Source organism: Oncorhynchus kisutch, linkage group LG30 (genome assembly GCF_002021735.2).
Source record: "Oncorhynchus kisutch isolate 150728-3 linkage group LG30, Okis_V2, whole genome shotgun sequence".
Lineage (NCBI taxonomy): Eukaryota > Metazoa > Chordata > Actinopteri > Salmoniformes > Salmonidae > Oncorhynchus > Oncorhynchus kisutch.
In genome coordinates, this window is record NC_034203.2 from 3,816,852 (window position 1) to 3,837,343 (window position 20,492).

At 41.3% G+C, this 20,492-nt stretch overlaps 1 protein-coding gene across 4 annotated transcripts in view; it reads left to right on the forward strand.

The window, feature by feature from the left end:
- The window catches only part of efr3a (EFR3 homolog A (S. cerevisiae)), a 236,022-nt gene that overhangs the window by 95,599 nt on the left and 119,931 nt on the right, over nucleotides 1-20,492 (forward strand). For all 4 annotated transcript variants that reach the window (XM_031810880.1, XM_020466614.2, XM_020466615.2 and 1 more), the window contains exon 6: nucleotides 19,076-19,197. In XM_031810880.1, the coding sequence (XP_031666740.1) occupies nucleotides 19,076-19,197 (122 nt within the window). The remainder of the gene's footprint in view (nucleotides 1-19,075; nucleotides 19,198-20,492) is intronic.

The window sequence follows — 20,492 nt, forward strand, 5'->3', positions numbered from 1 at the left end:
GGTAGTTTGCCCCCAGTGATGCATTGTGCAGACCGTACTACCCTCTGGAGAGCCTTGCGGTTGTGGATGGAGCAGTTGTCATACCAGACGGTGATACGGCCCGACAGGATGCTCTCGATTATGCATCTGTAAAAGTTTCAGTGTTTTCGGTGACGAGCCAAATTTCTTCAGCCTCCTGAGGTTGTGGAGGCGCTGTTGCGCCTTCTTTACCATGCTGTCTGTGTGGGTGGACAGTTTCAGTTTGTCCGTGATGTGTACACCGAGGATCATAACTTTCCACCTTCTCCACTATTGTCCCCTCTGTGGATAGGGGGCTGCTCCCTCTGCTGTTTCCTGAAGTCCACGATCATCTCCTTTGTTTTGTTGACGTTGAGTGTGAGGTTATTTTCCTGACACCACACTATGAGGGCTCTCACCTCCTCCCTGTAGGCCGTCTCGTTGTTGTTGGTGATCAAGCCTACCATTGTATTGTCCTCTGCGAACTTGATGATTGAGTTGGAGGCATGCATGGCAACGCAGTCATGGGTGAACAGGGGGTACAGGAGAGGTTTGAGAATGCACCCTTGTGGGGCCCCAGTGTTGAGGATCAGTAGGGTGGAGATGTTGTTTCCTACCATCACCAACTGGGGGCAGGCCCGTCAGGAAGTCCAGGATCCAGTTGCACAGGGCGGAGTCGAGACCAAGGGTCTCGAGCTTAATGACGAGTTTGGAGGGTAGTATGGTGTTAAATGCTGAGCTGTAGTCGATGAACAGCATTCTTACATAGGTATTCCTCTTGTCCAGATGGGTTAGGGCAGTGTGATTGCGTCATCTGTGGACCTATTGGGGCGGTAAGCAAATTGGAGTGGGTCTAGGGTGCCTGGTAGGGTGGAGGTGATATGATCCTTGACCAGTCTCTCAAAGCACTTCATGGTGACGAAGTGAGTTCTACAGGGCGATAGTTGTTTAGCTCAGTTACCTTAGCTTTCTTGGGAACAGGAACAATGGTGGCCCTCTTGAAGCATGTGGGAACAGCAGACCGAATAGGGATTGATTGAATATGTCCGTAAACACACCAGCCAGCTGGTCTTCGCATACTCTGAGAACACTGCTAGGGATGCTATCTGGGCCATCAGCCCTGCGAGAGTTAACACGTTTAAATGTTTTACTCACGTTGGCCGCGGTGAAGGAGAGCCACAGGTTTTGGTAGCGGGCCGTGTCAGTGGCACTGTATTGTCCTCAAAGTGAGCAAAGAAGTTGTTTAATTTGTCTGGGAGCAAGACGTCGGTTTCTAAGACGGGGCTGGTTTTCTTTTTATATTCCGTGATTGACTGTAGACCCTGCCACATACGTCTCGTGTCTGAGACGTTGAATTGCAACTACTTTGTCTCTATACTGACGCTTAGCTTGTTTGAATACCTTGCGGAGGGAATAGCTACACTGTATGTATTCGGTCATGTTTGCAGTCGCATTGCTGTGATTAAATGCAAGGTTCATGCTTTCAGTTTTCCCTGAATGCTGCCATCAATCCACGGATTCTGGTGGGGAAGGTTTTAATAGTCACCGTGGGTACATCACCACCAATGCACTTGCTAATAAACTCACTTTACAATCAGCCTATACGTCAATGTTGTTGTCTGAGGCTATCCGGAACATATCCCAGTCCACGTCATCGAAGTAATCTTGAACCGTGGAATCCGATTGGTCGGACTAGCATTGAACAGACCTGAGCACGCGCGTTTCCTGTTTAAGTGTCTGTCTATAGGCTAGGAGCAACAAAATGGCGTTATGCTCAGATTTGCTGAAAAGAGGCCGAGGGAGGGCTTTGTATGCGTCGTGGAAGTTTAATTAGCAGTGATCCAGAATGCTGCCAGCCCGGGTCGCGCGTTCGATATTTTGATAAAATTTAGGGAGCCTTGTTTTCAGATTAGCTTTGTTAAAATTCCCAGCTACAATAAATGCAGCCTCAGGATCTATGGTTTCCAGTTTACATAGAGTCCAATGAAGTCCTTTCAGGGCCGCCGGCTGTGATTGTAATCGAAGATAATTCTCTTGGTAGATAATGCATTTGATTGTAAGGAATTCTAGGTCAGGTGAACAAAAGGACTTGAGTTCCTGTATGTTGTTATGAACACACCATGACTCGTTAATCATAAGGCAAACACCCACGCCCTTCTTCTTACCAGAGAGATGTTTGTTCTGTCGGCTCGTTGCGTGAAGTAACCGGGTGGCTGTACCGACTGATAACGTATCCCGAGTGAGCAATGTTTCCGTGAAACAGAGAATGTTACAATCTCTGCTGTCGCTCTGGAACCTTTGCTCGAATTTCATCTACCTTGTTGTCAAGAGACTGGACATTGGCTCGTGGTATACTCGGGATCGGTGAGCGATGTGCCCGTCTACGGAGCCTGACCAGAAGACCGCTCCGTCCACCCCTTCTGCGGCGCCGTTGTTTTGGGTCGCCTACTGGGATCTGATCCATTGTCCTGGGTGGTGGTCCAAACAAAGGATCCACTTCGGGAAAGTTGTATTCCTGGTCGTGATGTTGGTAAGTTGACGTTGCTCTTATGACGAATAGTTCTTCCTGGCTGTGTGTAATAAGACTTCAGAATTCCTGGGGCAACAATGTAAGACATAATAAACAAAAAAACTAAATACGGCATAGTTTCATACGAACGCGAAGCGAGGCGACCATCTCTGTCGGCACCATCTCATAAGGAATGGAGACTTTGTTTCCAAACTGAGGAATGGAGACTTGGTTTCCAAACTGAGGAAAGGAGACTTGGTTTCCAAACTGGTTTATTTGAAGTGCATCTTACAAAGGCTTCATATATCCTTCATATAGGCTTCATAAGCACTACATAGATGCTTCGCAAATCATCTATAACCGTATATCATGCTCTAGAGAGATTCATGTGGCATAACTGTGTGACATAACCATACATTTATTTGTTCACATTCGTTAATCCTTTATTTTAAAAAATATTTTTTTACCTTTTATAAATATTTTTTCTCTCATTTAGATAACATCTCTTTTCCAAGAGAGACCTTGTCCAATAGCAGCAGAGGGAACAACGTTTCAGACAAAACAACTTACATACACTAACACAACATTAAACAAAACTACAAACACACATACAGTACAACAAAAATATTTTAAATTAAAACACAAACGTCTTGACTAAAAATAGCTGGCCTAAAAACAATTACACTCTTCTATGATATATATACATCGATCAAGTGTTTAAACTCCACCAATGAAACTAGATCATCAAATTTGATAATGTTCAGGAGAGAATTCCAGGACCATGGGGCTAAGTAACTAAAACTATTTCTACCATGACCTGTTCTAATTTTTGGTACTGTTAGAAGCAAATCAGAATGGGACCTTAATTGATATTTATTTACTGACCTGACTAAAAAAGAACAGAGATAAAATGGCATTTTACCCAATATGGCCTTATACATCAGTGTATACCAGTGTTTAAGCCTACGCAAGGTCAATGACGACCAGCCAACAGTGCTGTAGAGATCACAATGATGTGTTAGAAGTTTCTGATATGTAATGAACCTGAGGGCTGCATGATACACTGAATCAAGTGCTCTCATGGTAATCGCTGAGGCCTGCATATATATATACAGTGGGGCAAAAAAGTGTTTAGTCAGCCACCAATTGTGCAAGTTCTCCCACTTAAAAAGATGAGGCCTATAATTTTCATCATAGGTACACTTCAACTATGACTGACAAAATGAGGAAAAAAAATCCAGAAAATCACATTGTAGGATTTTTTATGAATTTATTTGCACATTATGGTGGAAAATAAGTATTATTACATAAATATCATACAATGAGACTTTCTGGATTTTTGTTTTAGATTCCGTCTCTCACAGTTGAAGTGTACCTATGATAAACAATTACAGACCTCTACATGCTTTGTAAGTAGGGAAACCCGCAAAATCGGCAGTGTATCAAATACTTGTTCTCCCCACTGTATAAACTGACAGTAATGTACATCGTACCAGTACCTTCCTGGCCTCAAAAGAAAAACCAGCCTTATGCCGGTAATAAAATCATATTCTCAGTTCTCTACATGCACAGTGAAGCTCAGCTTCTCATCAACACACACACCCAAATATTTGTACACTTAAACTTGCTCTATAGTATGTCCATCCAATGTAGCAATGACATGATTTGTAACATGTCTGGCATTTGAAAATACCATGCATTTTGTTTTACCTGAATTTAGAATCGGCTTTAAATCAGACAAATTCTGTTATATGATGTACTTGAATAAAGAACAGTGTCATTTGCATAAAAATGACCATCCTCTGTTTCAAAAAGATCCCCAATGTTGTTGATATACAAAATGAACAACAGTGGGCCCAAAATAGAACCTTGCGGAACACTTGAGCACACCTCTATGGACTCAGATTTACAACCATGCGCCATTACACATGGTGCACGATTTGATAGGTCATTTATTAACCAATCTAGAGCATGACCAGTAATTCCACAACATTTCAACCTTTGCACGGTCCACGGTGTCAAAAGCCTTCGACAAATCAATAAAAACAGACACACAGTGTAACTTGTTATTAAGAGCACAGTGGATGTCATTTAAACCCTTCAATGTTTATAGAGCATGAGAGCAGTTATTTTTGCTGAGGTGTTTTGTTACATGCATTTTCATGCTCCATAAATTTTCTCTTGCAAAAAAATAGCACAAAATACCCAGAATATTTTAAATGAATTTGAGGAGAAGTTCACACGCTCCATTGCTCTCTGTGTGTATGGCTGTGATTTGCAATCTCTTTAGTCCTTGTTTGCTTATGTAGTTCCACATGGTTGTTCCACTTCCAGGGCAAGCCATTGAAGGACCGAGCTCTTGTTTTCTGACCGAGCATGGTCAACAGAGTCCCACTTCATAAGAGAAACAGGAGAGTCTTTGTTCTAGGGAGAGGGCCGAGAAAGCCACATTAGAAAGCAATGAAGTGGATGCTTCTGACTCAATAAAGGAAAATAAACGTACGTCCTTATCCTAGCTTAAAGCACTAGATGACTGCCATGTCGAGTGGAAAGTGGACACTGCCTAGCCAGGCTACAGTCATGCTCAGACCCTATTGCTTCCCCCACTTTCCTTACAGATCAATGTAATTGGATACAAGGAAGGAAACTGATTTGAGTTTTGGGGCCTGGCCAAAGATTGAGATTCTCCAACATTCTCCTAAATTGTGCACTTGCACACATCCTGTCATGTATTTTAAAGCATTGGATTGTTGAAATCATTGGCTAGAGGGAGTTTCCACCAATGTTGAATCCATGATGACACTTTGGGAAAATGGTCGAAATCAGGATGCAGCCTTAGTGGGTGTGGCAGGTAGCCTAATGGTAAGAGCATTGGGCCAGTAACCGAAAGGTTGCTAGATTGATTCCCCGAGCTGACAAGGTCCAAATCTGTTGTTCTGACTCTGAACAAGGCAGTGAACCCACTGTTCCTAGGCCGTCATTGTATGTAAGAATTTGTTCTTAACTGACTTGCCTAGTTAAATAAAGGTTAAATAAAAATTGGGTTTCCTATGAACGTGATAATTTGGATAGCCACGTTAGCTTCGCCCTTATGTGGGTGCTAGCAAGCAGGCTAGGTAGTGCTTGATATCAACAGCCAATCCAGAGGGGTGGAAGCTATAGTTAGCTTCAACTGTTCAATATCACTGAGTATTTGCATAAAGTTCAGCTTTCCCCGACTTTGATCCCATCCTGTTCACGCTTCCTCAGCCATGCTCGCATTGCACAACAGTCCCCCCTGCCAACCTTGCTTTCCTCCATTGAAAATGAATGGCTTTCGAGGATTCATTGACCCCTGTCTTCTTCTATGGAAACCCACTGTTAGATTTGTCTTGAATAATTGTGACAGGAAGAGTGGGAGCGGTGACCTTAGTTCACCACTCCACTGTCCACCGCCTACTTCAGAAATCACACCTACACTTCTACAAGTCTGAAAAGTAACTTCCTTTCCTTACACCTGGCAAAGTCTCATATCAAATTGAATTTACTTTTCTGTTCATGTAGAAAAAGCTTGTATTTGTTTTAATTGTTCAGATCTTCTTTTGAATGGAAAATCCTTCATTGCAGACGTCATAGAAGTGTTTCCTCTGGTTTGTTTCCCTGGCCGGGCACAAAGAAGATATGCATGGTGTGACTGCATGAAGACTACCTAGAAAAAAATATTAAATCTCAGGTGCAACTACAGATTAAAATCACTTTATTCATCAATGTAAAAAATGTCCAACCGAACTTTGACTTAGTTTTTACCCCAACCGCTCCGAAAGACACACACATAAACAGGTTGGACCAGGTCTGCCTCACTGGGCGCCCGTGGACAATTGTTGTTGTGGAGGTTAAGTGCTTTGCTAAAGGGCACAACGGTAGGCAATGGCATTTTTAAGATTTGATACCAGCAACCCTCCTGTTATCAGCTCACTTCCCGACAGATTATTTCTGTCAGACCCGGGATTCAAACGGTTAAAGGCTCTACCCCCCCTGGTTTAATCACTGTCTCCATCTGAAAAAAATGAATATAGTGAAGATGAGTTGAACTCCACTCTCCTTTAGAACAGAAAAGAAGAAAAGCGACAACCTGGAACGTGTCCAGTGAAATCACAGCAGCGAAAGCTGTTGACCTCTGACTCGATGCCTCTCAACTGTGACTGCCTGGTGTTCTAAATAAGATAAGATCACTTTATTGGTCCAACCAAAGTATGACTTCCACTTTTAACCCAACCCCTCCGAAAGAAACACATACATATATAAAGGTTTTGGAGAGATGCTACACTGGATGCCCTGGGAGCTGTTGTTGTGGGGAGGTTAAGTGCCTTGCTCAAGGGCACAACTGCAGGAAATGGCATCTAGGATTTGATACCAACTTTCCCACAGATTTTTCCCATCTGACCCGGGATTCGAACTGGCAACCCTCCGGTTGCTAACTCACCTCTCTAACCTCTAAACCTCCCTGGATAAATGGATTATCTACACTAGTTATGTAATAATCTTACTGGGTGTATGAGTAAATCAAGGCTGTTTAAAACAGGGAGTTATTTTTAATGGTTATGTTTTCTTCAAAATGGTATATTATACACTGCATTTGAGGAACAATGGGAAAGTAATTCTGCTTTGAAAGTTTACAAACTTGTAAACTCACTTTTAAGAAAATGGCCTTTGAATATTTTGGTACCTACTTCATAGCTCTGCTTTTTCTACACCCATTCAGCATTGTTCACACCCTCTTACGCCAGCCCCACAGCTCTTTAAGGATTCACATGTGAGGTCATGTACTAAACAGTGAGTAGTGTAGTAAAGATTAAGACTAAAAGTGGTAGTAGCCTACAATATGGAAACATTCCAGGTAAACAGAAACTGTACAAACAAAAACACGTTATAAATATTAGATGATGCTTACCCAGACACACTAAATAGATGGGTCATGTGAAGGAAATGCTATAACCCCAGCCACGTCTTGCTAAGTGGATGGGTCTCTACAGAGGGTGTAAACGGTGCAATCAAATGGGTACTTGCCCATTAGCAATATAATACAAGAATATAATACAAGAATATCAATGATATATTAGGTAGTTATATGCTATCAATCAAGGGTAAAGTGGCTGAGCAGCAGGATAACATGTTTTTATTGTAGCAGCAACGTATGGCGTGTGTGTTAGGAGAGAGTCATTTGAATAGAGGCACTGCAGATAGTGCTGATGACTGGTCCGTCCGAACCACACATGAACAAGGGAATCTATATTCGGAGAGCCTGTTTCTGTCCTGCCCTTGACTTTGGGGCAGGGCATGTGATGTCCTGATCTTCTCAAAAGCATATGTTTGTCTAGCTGTGTCCAGTCCAGGTCTTGCTTGTACAGGCAGGGCATCTATGGGAGGAAGGATGTCAGCGTCCCGACTGAGTCTGAACGCTCCTTGGCGACAACACCAGGCTCCAGAGCATCGAAGCTGTGAAACAGGAAATAACAAACAAATGTAGAAGACATTACAGCCTTGCACAACATCAATTCACCTCCCATGTTCATATAAGAATAATAACCTCATACAATGCAATGAAAATGATATTCACCTGAAGTGCTGGTACTGTTTGAACTGTGGCAGCGGCCTGAAGTTCGGAGTCAGGTGTTGTTGCCAGCCATAGCTTTCCACCAGCACTGTACCATCCTCAAGTCCAACCAACTGTGGGATGTTGACCCCTGTCACAGTGCTGTCCTACACAACACCAGCAATCTCAGACAAAGCGTTCACTCTGGTAATTCTGAAACACTGCTTGATGAGGCCGAAACACCAGTCTGGGGCGAACTTGATGTTGCCTGTGATCAGGAAGTGAAGGTCCAGACTGTGGTGGTGCTTTGTGCATGGTCTGCCAGGCACAATACCAGAGCACAAATTTGCTCTTGTTTTAGCCACTGCAGTTATCACAATTCAGGTCCACACGTGTTTCCCCAACTCCGTAGTTGGTCAAGAAACGGTGCATGTAGTTGAGGACTGCGCTGCTGCCTTTGCTGGATGACATGCCTTCATCAATCAAGTAGTTGACTTGTTGTGGGTTTCCTTCACAGCAGACACCAAACAAGCCACACTTGCGAGGAGTTAAAAAGTAAATGGGGCCTGGCTGCATAGGGTCAGAAGGATAGTACACCTGCAAACAACACAAGAACATTAAGATAAGTTAATGAAAAGAAAATGTAATGTAAAACATATCATTTAAGTTTAACTTACCTACAATGTGCAGAGCAGCAGCACTCACTTACCTACAAATGTGCAGAGCAGCAGCACTGCATACAGAAACATCATTTTGTAAACTACAAGAACACACAGTCCGACAACACGTACCTCTGGAAAATACAGAAATAATGTGAGATCAATAAAAGTGGTGCCAATCGTGTTGGAGGTCAATTAAATAATCAAAATGTGTTGTTTGTGCTTTACATACCAAGTGTTGTCATCGATTCCTTGTAAGGACGCCACACTGCTGCTTTTATCACATGAGATGGCAGCAGCTTTCCACCAAAGTGTTTGTGTCCTGGGTGGTGTCCTGGTAACACTTCTGCATTATCTTCTGCGCAGTTATTGATGAAGTTCACCACAGTCCTCATGCTTCAGGTTTAACCTGTGCTTGGGCCAGCTCTCTTTCTGATGGGAGGCATTAGACCATTCTCCTTGTATGACTGGTAAGGATATACAGGTGTGTTCTACGGGTCTTTTTGATGGGAGACCTTTCTCCTTGTACTGCTGGTGGTGGAGAGTCAGGCTTGTTCTACTGATGCTGAAAGACAAATTCCAGATACAAACATTTTGGCATTATTATACAATGATAAACGTAATCATCGTCAGACACACCTGGCTAACTTGAATAGTCACGTAACAGGCAGTTAACCCACTATTCCTTGGCAGTCATTGAAAATAAGAATTTGTTCTTAACTGACTTGCCTAGTTAAATAAAGGTAAAATAAAAATAAAATAAATCTGGCGAAATGGATTCTTTTGTTTAGACACGTTAGCTAATCAATGAATCATAATCCATAGAGTACTAGCAATACAAACCTAATGTTAGATAAAGTTAACCAAATAGGTTCAATGTTAGCTAGCTAACATTAGGCTATAACTAGCAATGCGAAATGGAATTATGAGAACATTCCTACACACTGATCATAAACATAATGTTAGCTAGCGAGCCAGCCATCTAATGTCAGCTAGCTAGCGAACAGTATGCTTTAACTTGCAATGAAAACATCTTTCTGACAAAATTTGAATATCTGGAAATGAAGCTAAACTCTTACCTGTATACATGGATGAATGCTTCACGGCAGACTGCAACCCCTTTCATTAATTAAGAGGTCCTGTGTCATTTTCGTTGCTTGGCACGCTGTTGTGTCAAGTCACTGGTTCACACTGACCGTGTACAATGTCATAAGAATCATCTTAAGCTTTAGCCCCCACCAAAACTCTGACCATTTCACTCGCTCTAGCAGAGCTGGTTAGGCTGTTTTCACGTTATCTAGAGTGTTGGTGACTGTAACTGTGCTCCTTACAACAATTTAATTATGCTTTTTTTGCCTAAGTTTACCTACACCAGCCATATTCAACCCGTGTTTAGCATTTGTAAATTCATCAGTTATTCTGCGCTCTGGTACACTCAGATGAGAGTGCTCTGAAACAGTTGTTGCAGTAATGTTCTATTGAAATGGATAGTTGAGTCTATTCTTTAAGTTTTAATATAAAAACAGCTACATTAGACAGGTTTACCTACTGACCACCTCAAATAGTCAGAAGCATGCTATATGCCAGACCAATCCAAACTCATATCTATGCATGTCCAGCCCACTCATTATCTCAACCAATCATGGTTAGTGGGAAGGTTGCTGACTTTTTCTGTGGCTTAACCAACAAGCCTCGTTTTTTAGCAATTTGAATCACATTAACAGATGTCATACAACTTTGTTATTAAGACAGAAGGCATTTCTGCCCCCCAACAAAATGTTGATAAAAAAATTAAGTTTACGTTCAAACGGCTCTCCTGTGAAGTAGTGACTTACATGTGACTTATAGTGACTTATAAACATGCAAATGAGCCAGAGAGAAAGCAATGGGCCTCAATAATGGGTTGGATGGAATGCCTAGTTTCCTGAAACGGGTCACGTATATCGTTTGTAAAGGTCTCGCCGCAAGGCATTCCATCCAACCCATTATTGAGGCCCATTGCTTTCTCTCTGGCTCATTTGCATGTTTATACTCATTCCAGGGTTTGTCTTTATTGTTACTGTTTTCTACATTGTAGAATAATAGTGAAGACATCAAAACTATGAAATAACACATCATGTAGTAACCCATTTATTTCTAAACAAATAAAAAAATATTGCATTTGAGATTCTTCAAAGTAGCCACTTTGATGACAGCTTTGCACACTCTTGGCATTCTCTCATCCAGCTTCATGAGGTAGTCACCTGGAATGCATTTCAATTACAGGTGTGCCTATTTTGTGGAATTTCTTTCCTTAATGTGTTTGAGCCAATCAGTTGTGTTGTGACAAGGTAGGGTTGGTATACAGAAGACAGCCATATTTGGTAAAATACCAAGTCTATATTATGGCAAGGACAGCTCAAATATGCAAAGAGAAACGACAGTCGATTACTTTAGGACATGAAGGTCAGTCAATACGGAACATTTCAAGAACTTTGAAAGTTTCTTCAAGTGCAGTCACAAAAACCATCAAGCGCTATGATGAAACTGGCTCTCATGAGGACCGCCACAAGAATGGAAGTCCCACAGCTACCTCTGCTGCAGAGGATAAGTTCATTAGAGTTACCGCCCAAAAGTAAGACACATCTCAACATCAACTGTTTAGAGGAGACTGTGTGAATCAGGCCTTCATGGTTGAATTGCTGCAAAGAAACCACTACTAAAGGAAACCAATAAGAAGAACTGTCTTGCTTAGTTCAAGAAACAAGAGCAATGGACATTAGACCGGTAGAAATTTGTCCTTTTGGTATGGATCCAAATTTGACATTTTTGGTTCAAAACGCTGTGTATTTGTGAGACGCAGTGTGGGTGGAGGTGATGTTATGGTGTGGGGGTTCTTTGCTGGTGGCACTGTCTATGATTTATTTAGAATTCAAGGCACACTTAACCAGCATGGCTACCACATCATTCTGCAGCGATACACCATCCCATCTGGGTTAGGCTTAGTGGGACTATCATTAGTTTTTCAACAGGACAATGACCAGGCTGTGTAGGGCTATTTTACCAAGATGGAGAGTGATGGAGTGCTGCATCAGATGACCTGGCCCCAATTGAGATTTTTTGGGATGAGTCGGACTGCAGAGTGAAGGAAAATTAGCCATCAAGTGCTCAGCATATGTGGGAACTCCAAGACTGAAAAGCAAGACTGAAAAGCATTCCAGGTTAAGCTGGTTGAGAGAATGCCAAAGTTGTCATCAAGGCAAATTTGAAGAATCTCAAAAAAATATATATTTTGATTTGTTGGTTACTACATGATTCCATATGTGTTATTTCATAGATTTGTTTCTTCTGTTCTAAAACGTAATTAATGTTGTTAAATGTAACCTATATTTAAGTCGTCAAGTCAGTTAAGAACAAATTCTTATTTACTATGACGGCCTGCCGGGGAACTGCCGGGGAACTGCCTTGTTCAGGGGCAGAACGACATTTTTACCTTGTCAGCTCAGGGATTTGATCCAGCAACCTTTCGGTTACTGGCCCAATGCTTTAACCACTAGGCTACTTGCCGCCCCATTAAGTGTATGTGTCAGCCAAATAGGAGGCCTATACCTGACATTCAGCTGTGTTTTACTCTTAGTAGTCGTCTTGATATCAGTAACCAATCCCTTGTCGATGTAACAATAACCAAATTTGATATTCTCCTATTTTATAGTCTAAGGGCCAGTTTTGCTAACATAAATTAAGACTAGTCCTGGACTAAGAAGACATTTCATTGGAGAATCTACATTAAAATACTTTTTGGATCCAGGACTAGGCTTAATCTGACTCCGGGAGACTGTTACTGAGAGTATTTTGCCGGAGACTGGTCTAGTGGTAGTGGCCGTCAACACTGTCCACTCTGTACCACATTTCCCCCCTGGCGACTCCAGAGCCCTTCCTCTCGGTCTGTCCCTCGTCATGTATTGCATGCATCTTTTCCAATGATGTTATAAATTATGATAAACACATTACTTCCCCTAAAGGAATAAACACACCATGCCGACAAACAATTAAAACCAGCGGGTGGTTCTCCTATCACCAAAACATCAACTGCCATTTCATGTTCATTTCCTGACTTTTCTATGTTGAATTGCAACCATTCGTCGACACACAGCGTGTGATGGCTAACACACCACGGCCACTCGCTGCTTTTACCTGTTAATCAGCATGTGTTTTGTCCTTAAAAGAAACGACTGTTGTCGCAGTCCCTTTCAAATCCTCTAGTCAACCAAACGTGCTTCAGAACGGCCCTCGAATTCGGCACCTATCTAGGCATGTTCAGCACACTGTTGTCAGTCCCCCTGATTAGGCCGATGATGGATGAGCATCCACGCTCTTTTTCTTCCCACTAAGGGGTTTTCGGACAATAAGAGACCAGGTCACTGGGAGGTTTGCGATGCGGCCAGGTGATGTGATGATAGGGTTGTCGCGTTGCAAAGGCCAAGTTAAGTGTTGAAGGCGAGTAGGGATCAGCTAGTGGCCAGGTTGGCGAGAGCGGCTGATTTAGCCTGGTACTTGACGGTGGTCTGCTACTCAAAGCCGCAAGAGGCTGGGATCAGCTCAAGCGCCTTGCTCTTTTAAAAAGGAATGGTTTAGTGATTGTTGTCATTACTGGAGTGTGTGACATCGCTTGAGGTCAATGCGGTAGAGAGATCAATGGGGAGGCAGTTGGTTCTGGCCGGAAGTGTACAGTGTGGTGTAATACCTTTGTATGGACACACCTGAAGTGGACATTTCCCAACCCACATTTTGTTACTCATAATGTATTCTATGCTAGTTATAGGTGAAAATTTGCATGTTTGTTCAGGTCATATTAAAACTAAAGCTTGCAGATATACAGTTCTGTTCTTTAAATCTCCAATCTTCTGTAGATGAAGAGTCTCCGGTCTTGGATAGATTCACTTAACACTCATCTCCACTAAATTCCACATTAATTTTCCTTCTACTTAGTCGAGTTTGCATTTGACAATTCTTGACATTGCAAAAACATTTTTTCTTTGTTAGAGTTCCAATAACGTAATGAAATTTGTTTATAGAAAAATTACCTGTCTCAAAGACAAAGGAATGGAACAAAATAAAAATATATATAGTACCAGTGAAAAGTTTGGACACCTACTCATTCAAGGGTTTTTCTTTATTTAAAAAACAACGATTTTCTACATTGGAGAATAATAGTGAAGACATCAAAACTATGAAGTACATAGCCCACTCTAGACCGTTCACATTGTGCAGCGCCTGAGTGGCTCAATGGTCTAAGACACTGCATATCAGTGCAAGCTGGTTCAATGCCTGTGCTGGCCTTGACTGAGAGACCTATGAGATGATTGTTGGTTTTTGGTTTCTCTCCCTCTAAAAACAGAAATAAATATTCTAAATTACAAACTGGCTTTATTTACAAATTATTAACAATATCTGTTATTAGCAGGACGATATATATTAGTCATATTGGTCATGGCTCCCGAGTGGTTCACAATGGGATTGCCTTGCAGTTCTCCAGCTATATTCACTGAAAGTGTGCAAGATGTCAAGGCACAAGGAAAGGGGGCACGGGATGGGCGGCTGAGCCGCACACAATACCTAGCCCATTGGAAGTGAGGAGGAGGAAGGGTGGGGGTGGACACACTGGGTAGCACAGAGCAACACCTTTAAGGGGCGTTGCACTAATAATGGTGCAGACTAGGGAAATGTTCCCTCTGTTCTTAGTGCCAGTCTGCATGTTCAAACTAAAACAATGTAACTAATAATGGCATCTTCATGCTTTCGGTAATAAAATAATGATAAAAATACTATTATTTAGTTATGGATCCATAACGAATTACTATGGGAATAAATATCACTGACTTACAGAAATATTGGAACAAAGTTGTCTAATGAAGGTTAACAAATTGTTGCTTACTGGAAAATACTCTTTCAAAAACACATGGTCACGTTGTACAGCACCATTATGGCTATTAGCTGGACAATAGACTTGCCTAGGAGGGTAGGGTGAGAATTCTATTGTTAAATGTATTTCTGAATCAGGTCGGCTGTATCACCACTGGCCGTGATTGGTTGCAATTTCAGTTTAATCCACCAGAAAAGACTAAACAAATAATACCACAAAAAGTATTATTATATATCACATCCGACCATGATTGGGAGTCCCATAGGGCATTGCACAATTGTCCCAGCGTTTCTCTCCCTCTAAAAACAGAAATAAATGTTTTGGCCTTTACAAATATTATTTTGGCCTTTTATTCAGATTACAATCGCTCACTTTTGTTTTTTTGAAAAGGAAATAACCTCCAAAATATTGTTATATATTATCAACTTGATGACACATTATAATAGCCCATTATGGGCTATTAGCAGGACAATATACCTTTACCAACACCTCTCACATTAATACTTTGCGTTGCTACAGATACCTGTGCTGGCCGCCACCGGGAGACCCATGAGGTGGCTTTTGGTTTTAATTTAGAATCCTCCAATCCTCTATATGTAGTTATTGGCGGAGAGTCACGTCATATTTTCCCATATACTGTAGGCCTACTGTAGGTGACATGAGTCTCACTAGTGTTGAGTAATGTGCTGTTAAAAGTGGTGTAGGTCTTATTTATTTAAAGAGCGTATTGAAGTTAGACGCAATAGGATTTGAAGCAATAGTCCACATCTGTTTTATCACGTAACGTGTAACGTTTTACAGCGCCATATTTTTCGTTCCATCCTAACAGAAACACAGAGGATTTTTCTTGGAATAGAAACACCATAATATTAATCAAATGAATCCCAAACTCTAAAAGTAATTGGAAAGGTAGATGCACATTATTTGTGACATTGTGGTTACAATAAAGAATGTAAACAAGATACTGTTTTTATTTACAGTATCGATGGACAGCTGGTGGCATTTTGAAACAGGTTGTCCAACACTTGTAGCCCGATATACCTTTACCAACACCTCTCTGTATTTTAATACTTTTTGGAGGTGGGCTCCCGCAGTGCAAAATGTGATGCTACAGATGCAGGTTCGATACCCGTGCCGGCCACCACCGGGAGACCCATGAGGTGGCTTTTGGTTTTAATTTAGAATCCTCCTATGTAATTATTGGTGGAGAGTGACGTCATATTTTTCGATATGCTGTAGGTCTACCGCAGGTGACATGAGTCTCTAGTGTTGAGTAATGTGCTGCTAAATATGGTGTAGGTTTTGTTAAAATAGCATATTGAAGTAAGAGGCAATAGGATTTGAAGCAATAGGCTACAGTTATTTTAGCTGCGTTTCACAATTCCCTGAGACAAGCATGGGGCTTGGTCTTGATAAATCAATGAGATTTTTATTTTGACTGAATCTCTGTTTGGGTATTGGTTAGACTACAATTAGGAATATTATGCTCTTAACAAAACCTTTTATTTAAATAGACAAGGCAGTTAAGAACAAATTCTTATTTACAAGGACAGCCTTCTCCTTCCTCTTTGTCGGGGAATTGAACCCTGGTCTCCCATGTGCCCACATGACACAGGGATTCTTTAGCTAAATAGCCAAGTACTTTAGCGTACTCCCATCCATCATGTTGTACAGCGCCATATTTTCCGTTCCATCCTAACGGAAACCAAGAGGGTTTTTCAATTTTCTTGGAATAGAAACACCATAATATTAATCAAATTAGTTGGACAAAATTTCTTGAAATTAGTCCCATATACTATGTTCTTACAAAAGAAGGTTTAAAATTCCCTAGTATAGTCACTATTGAAGGCTATCGAAGGCTTCTCAGGTGGTCAAACTAGCACTAACTAGCATTAGTGTTACCAGTGGTTGGCACTTAAATAACATGCCATAGAATTATGTGGCACCATGCAAGCTGTGCTGCAGTACACTGCAACTTTTAAAGGATAAACCACTGTACGGAATGTAGTAACCATACTACCCATCCCGGATCCGGGAGCGTAATCATCGACTGACACTAATTAGCATAACGCAACGGACATAAATATTACTAGAAAATATTCCTTTTCATGAAAATCACAAGTGACATATATTGAAACACAGCTTAGCCTTTTGTTAATCACCTTGTCATCTCAGATTTTCAAAATATGCTTTACAGCCAAAGCAAGACAAGCATTTGTGTAAGTTTATCGATAGCCTAGCATAGCATTATGTCCAGCTAGCAGCAGGTAACTTGGTCGCACAAATCAGAAAAGCAATCAAATTAAATAATTTACCTTTGATGAGCTTCGGATGTTTTCACTCACAAGACTCCCAGTTAGATAGCAAATGTTCCTTATTTCCCAAAATATTATTTTGTAGGCGAAAGAGCTCCGTTTGTTCTTCACGTTTGGCTGAGAAATCGACCGGAAATTGCAGTCACGAAAACGCTGAAAAAAATTCCAAATTAGCTCCATAATATCAACAGAAACATGGCAAACGTTGTTTATAATCAATCCTCAAGGTGTTTTTCAAATATCTATTCGATAATATATCCACCGGGACAATTGGTTTTTCAGTAGGAGCGAAAGGAAAAATGGCTACCTCTGTCTTTTACGCGAGAATCACTCTGAGAGCCATCAGGTGACCACTTACACTACGTCACAATGCTGTAGACACCTTGGGGAATACGTAGAAAAAGTAATCTGGTTGATACCCTATTGAGCAGTGAATGGGCTATCGGAACGCAGAGCTTTCAAAACATGAGTCACTTCCGGATTGGAGTTTTTTCAGGCTTTTGCCTGCAATATCAGTTCTGTTATACTCACAGACAATATTTTTACAGTTTTGGAAACTTTGGGGTGCTTTCTATCCTAAGCTGTCAATTATATGCATATTCTAGCATCTTTTCCTGACAAAATAGCCCGTTTACTTTGGGAACGTTATTTTTCCAAAAATGAAAATACTGCCCCCTAGTTACAAGAAGTTTTAACAAATCAAAATATATTTTAGATTCTTCAAAGTAGCACCCTTTGCCTTGATGACAGCTTTGCACAATCTTGGCATTCTCTCAACCAGCTTCACCAAGAATGCTTTTCCAACAGTCTTGGAATATGCTGAGCACTTGATGGCTGATTTTCCTTCATGCTACGGTCCAACTCATCCCAAACCATCTCAATTGGGTTGAGGTCGGGTGATTGCGGAGGCCAGGTCATCTTATGCAGCACTCCATCACTTTCCTTCTTGGTAAAATAGCCCTTACCCAGCCTGGATGTGTGTTGGGTCATTGTCCTATTGAAAAACAAATGATAGTCCCACTAAGTGCAAACCAGATGGGGTGGTGTTTCGCTGCATAATTCTGTGAAAGTGGTGCTGGTTAAGTGTGCCTTTAATTCTAAATATATCACAGACAGTGTCACCAGCAAAGCACCCCCTCACCATCACTCCTCCATGCTTCTCGGTGGGAACCACACATGCAGAGATCATCTGTTCACCTACTCTGCTTATCACAAAGACACGGCGGTTTGAACCAAAAATTTCAAATTTGGACTCAGACCAAAGGACAGATTTCCACCAGTCTAATGTCCATAGCTCGTGTTTCTTGGCCCAAGCAAGTCTCATTTTCTTATTGATGTCTTTTAGTAGTGGTTTCTTAGCAGCAATTTTACCATGAAAGCTTGATTCACTCAGTCTCTCCTGAACTGTTGATATTGAGATGTGGATGTTACTTGAACTCTGAAGCATTTATTTGGGCTGCAATTTCTGAGGCTGGTACCTCTAATGAACGTATCCTCTACAGCAGAGGTAACTCTGGGTCTTCCTTTCCTGTGGCGGTGACAGCCAGTTTCATCATAGCACTTGATGGTTTTTGCGACTACATTTAAAGAAACGTTCAAAGTTCTTGACATTTTCCAGACTGACCTTCATGTCTAAAAGTAATGATGGACTGTCATTTCTCTTTGCATATTTGAGCTGTTCTTGCCATAATATGGACTTGGTCTTTTACCAAATAGGGTGATCTTCTGTTTTCCCCCCTGCCTTGTCACAACACAACTGATTGGCTCAAATGCATTAAGAATTAAAGAAATTCCACAAATTAACATCTGTTAATTGCAATGCATTCCAAGTGACTTCCTCATAAAGCTGGTTTACAGAATGCCAAGAGTGTGCAAAGCTGTCAAGTGATGGCTATTTTGAAGATTCTCAAATATAATTTAATTTGTTTAACACCTTTTTTTGGTTACTACATGATTCCACGTGTTATTTCATAGTTTTGATGTCTTCACAATGTAGAAAATAGTAAAAATAAAGAAAAACCCTTGAATGCGTAGGTGTCAACTTTTGACTGATACTGTATTTTCCAAGAAGTTAATTGGGTCATTAGAATTTCCATTTACTCTAGTCTCTACCTCCAACAGTTTGTCAAGTTTGCCAACATCGAGGAGGACACACCGTCCTACCACCGGCGCTATGACTTCTTTGTCTCCCAGTTCAGCGCCATGTGCCACTCAACCCATGAAGACCCTGAGACCAGAACCAGGTGAGGAAATAACAGGCTTGAAAATAAACCTTGAACAAAAAAATTATTAAAGGAATTGTTCACTTGAATTAAATTATGCTCACTGGGAGGAAATTGCCATTTTCTCCTTGTCCATAGACAAGTAAATATGTAAAGTTGTAATTTTGGTTAACCAGTGTATCCCTTTAAAGCTACACACAGATTTTCATGCCATAAAAGAATGGGCCACCAACAAAAAATGTTTAATGGAGAATGTAAATCTAAGTAGTAGGCTAGTTAATTGCATACAGTAGCCAGGCTTACTGATTGTTATAATAATCCTAAAATGTTAAAAGGAGAATGTAAATCTAAGTAGTAGGCTAGTTAATTACATTCAGTAGCCAGGCTTACTGATTGTTATAATAATCCTAAAATGTTAAAAGGAGAATGTAAATCTAAGTAGTAGGCTAGTTAATTACATTCAGTAGCCAGGCTTACTGATTGTTATAATAATCCTATTCATCTACAAATCACCGTTCCATAGCTCGCTGCTTTCATGAGATGATAGAAAGAAAGCAACAGTAAACAACCAAAGAATACCCATAACAGTGGAAAGAAAGGCAGCGCAACGTTTATTAGATAACACACTGAACAGACCAAACACTAGCAATCCAACCAACCAGTGAAAGAATCTCTAGAACAGTGGTGGTGCATACATCGCTTTATGCGCAGGCGCTTTATAGGGACGCCTACTCCACCAGAGATGCCTGCTCTTCCTTAATCTAATAAAGACACCAGGAATATATTCAGATGACTATGATTCACTCTCTGCAGAGAGACCTCATCCCACCACCAATATTGCTGTAAATATTTGTAAAAAAAAAAATGTGTTGTTTCCTAACCTTACCACCTGGGGGCGGCCCATGAGGATGTCCAGGATCAAGTTGCAGAGGGAGGTGTTTAGTCCCAGAGTCCTTAGCTAACTGGTGAGCTTTGAGGGCACTATGGTGTTGAATGCTGAGCTGTAGTCAATGAATAGCAATGTCACATAGGTGTTCCTTTTGTCCAGGTGGGAAAGGGCAGTGTGGAGTGCAATAGAGACTTTATCATCTGTGGATCTGTTAGGGCGGTATGCAAATTGGAGTGGGTCTAGGGTTTCTGGGATAATGGTGTTGATGTGAGCCATGACCAGCCTTTCAAAGCACTTAATGGCTACAGATGTAAGTGCTACGGGTCGGCAGATTACCTTGGCGTTCTATGGTGGTCTGCTTAAAACAGGTTGGTATTACAGTCTCGGACAGGGAGAGGTTGAAAATGTCAGTGAAGACACTTGCTAA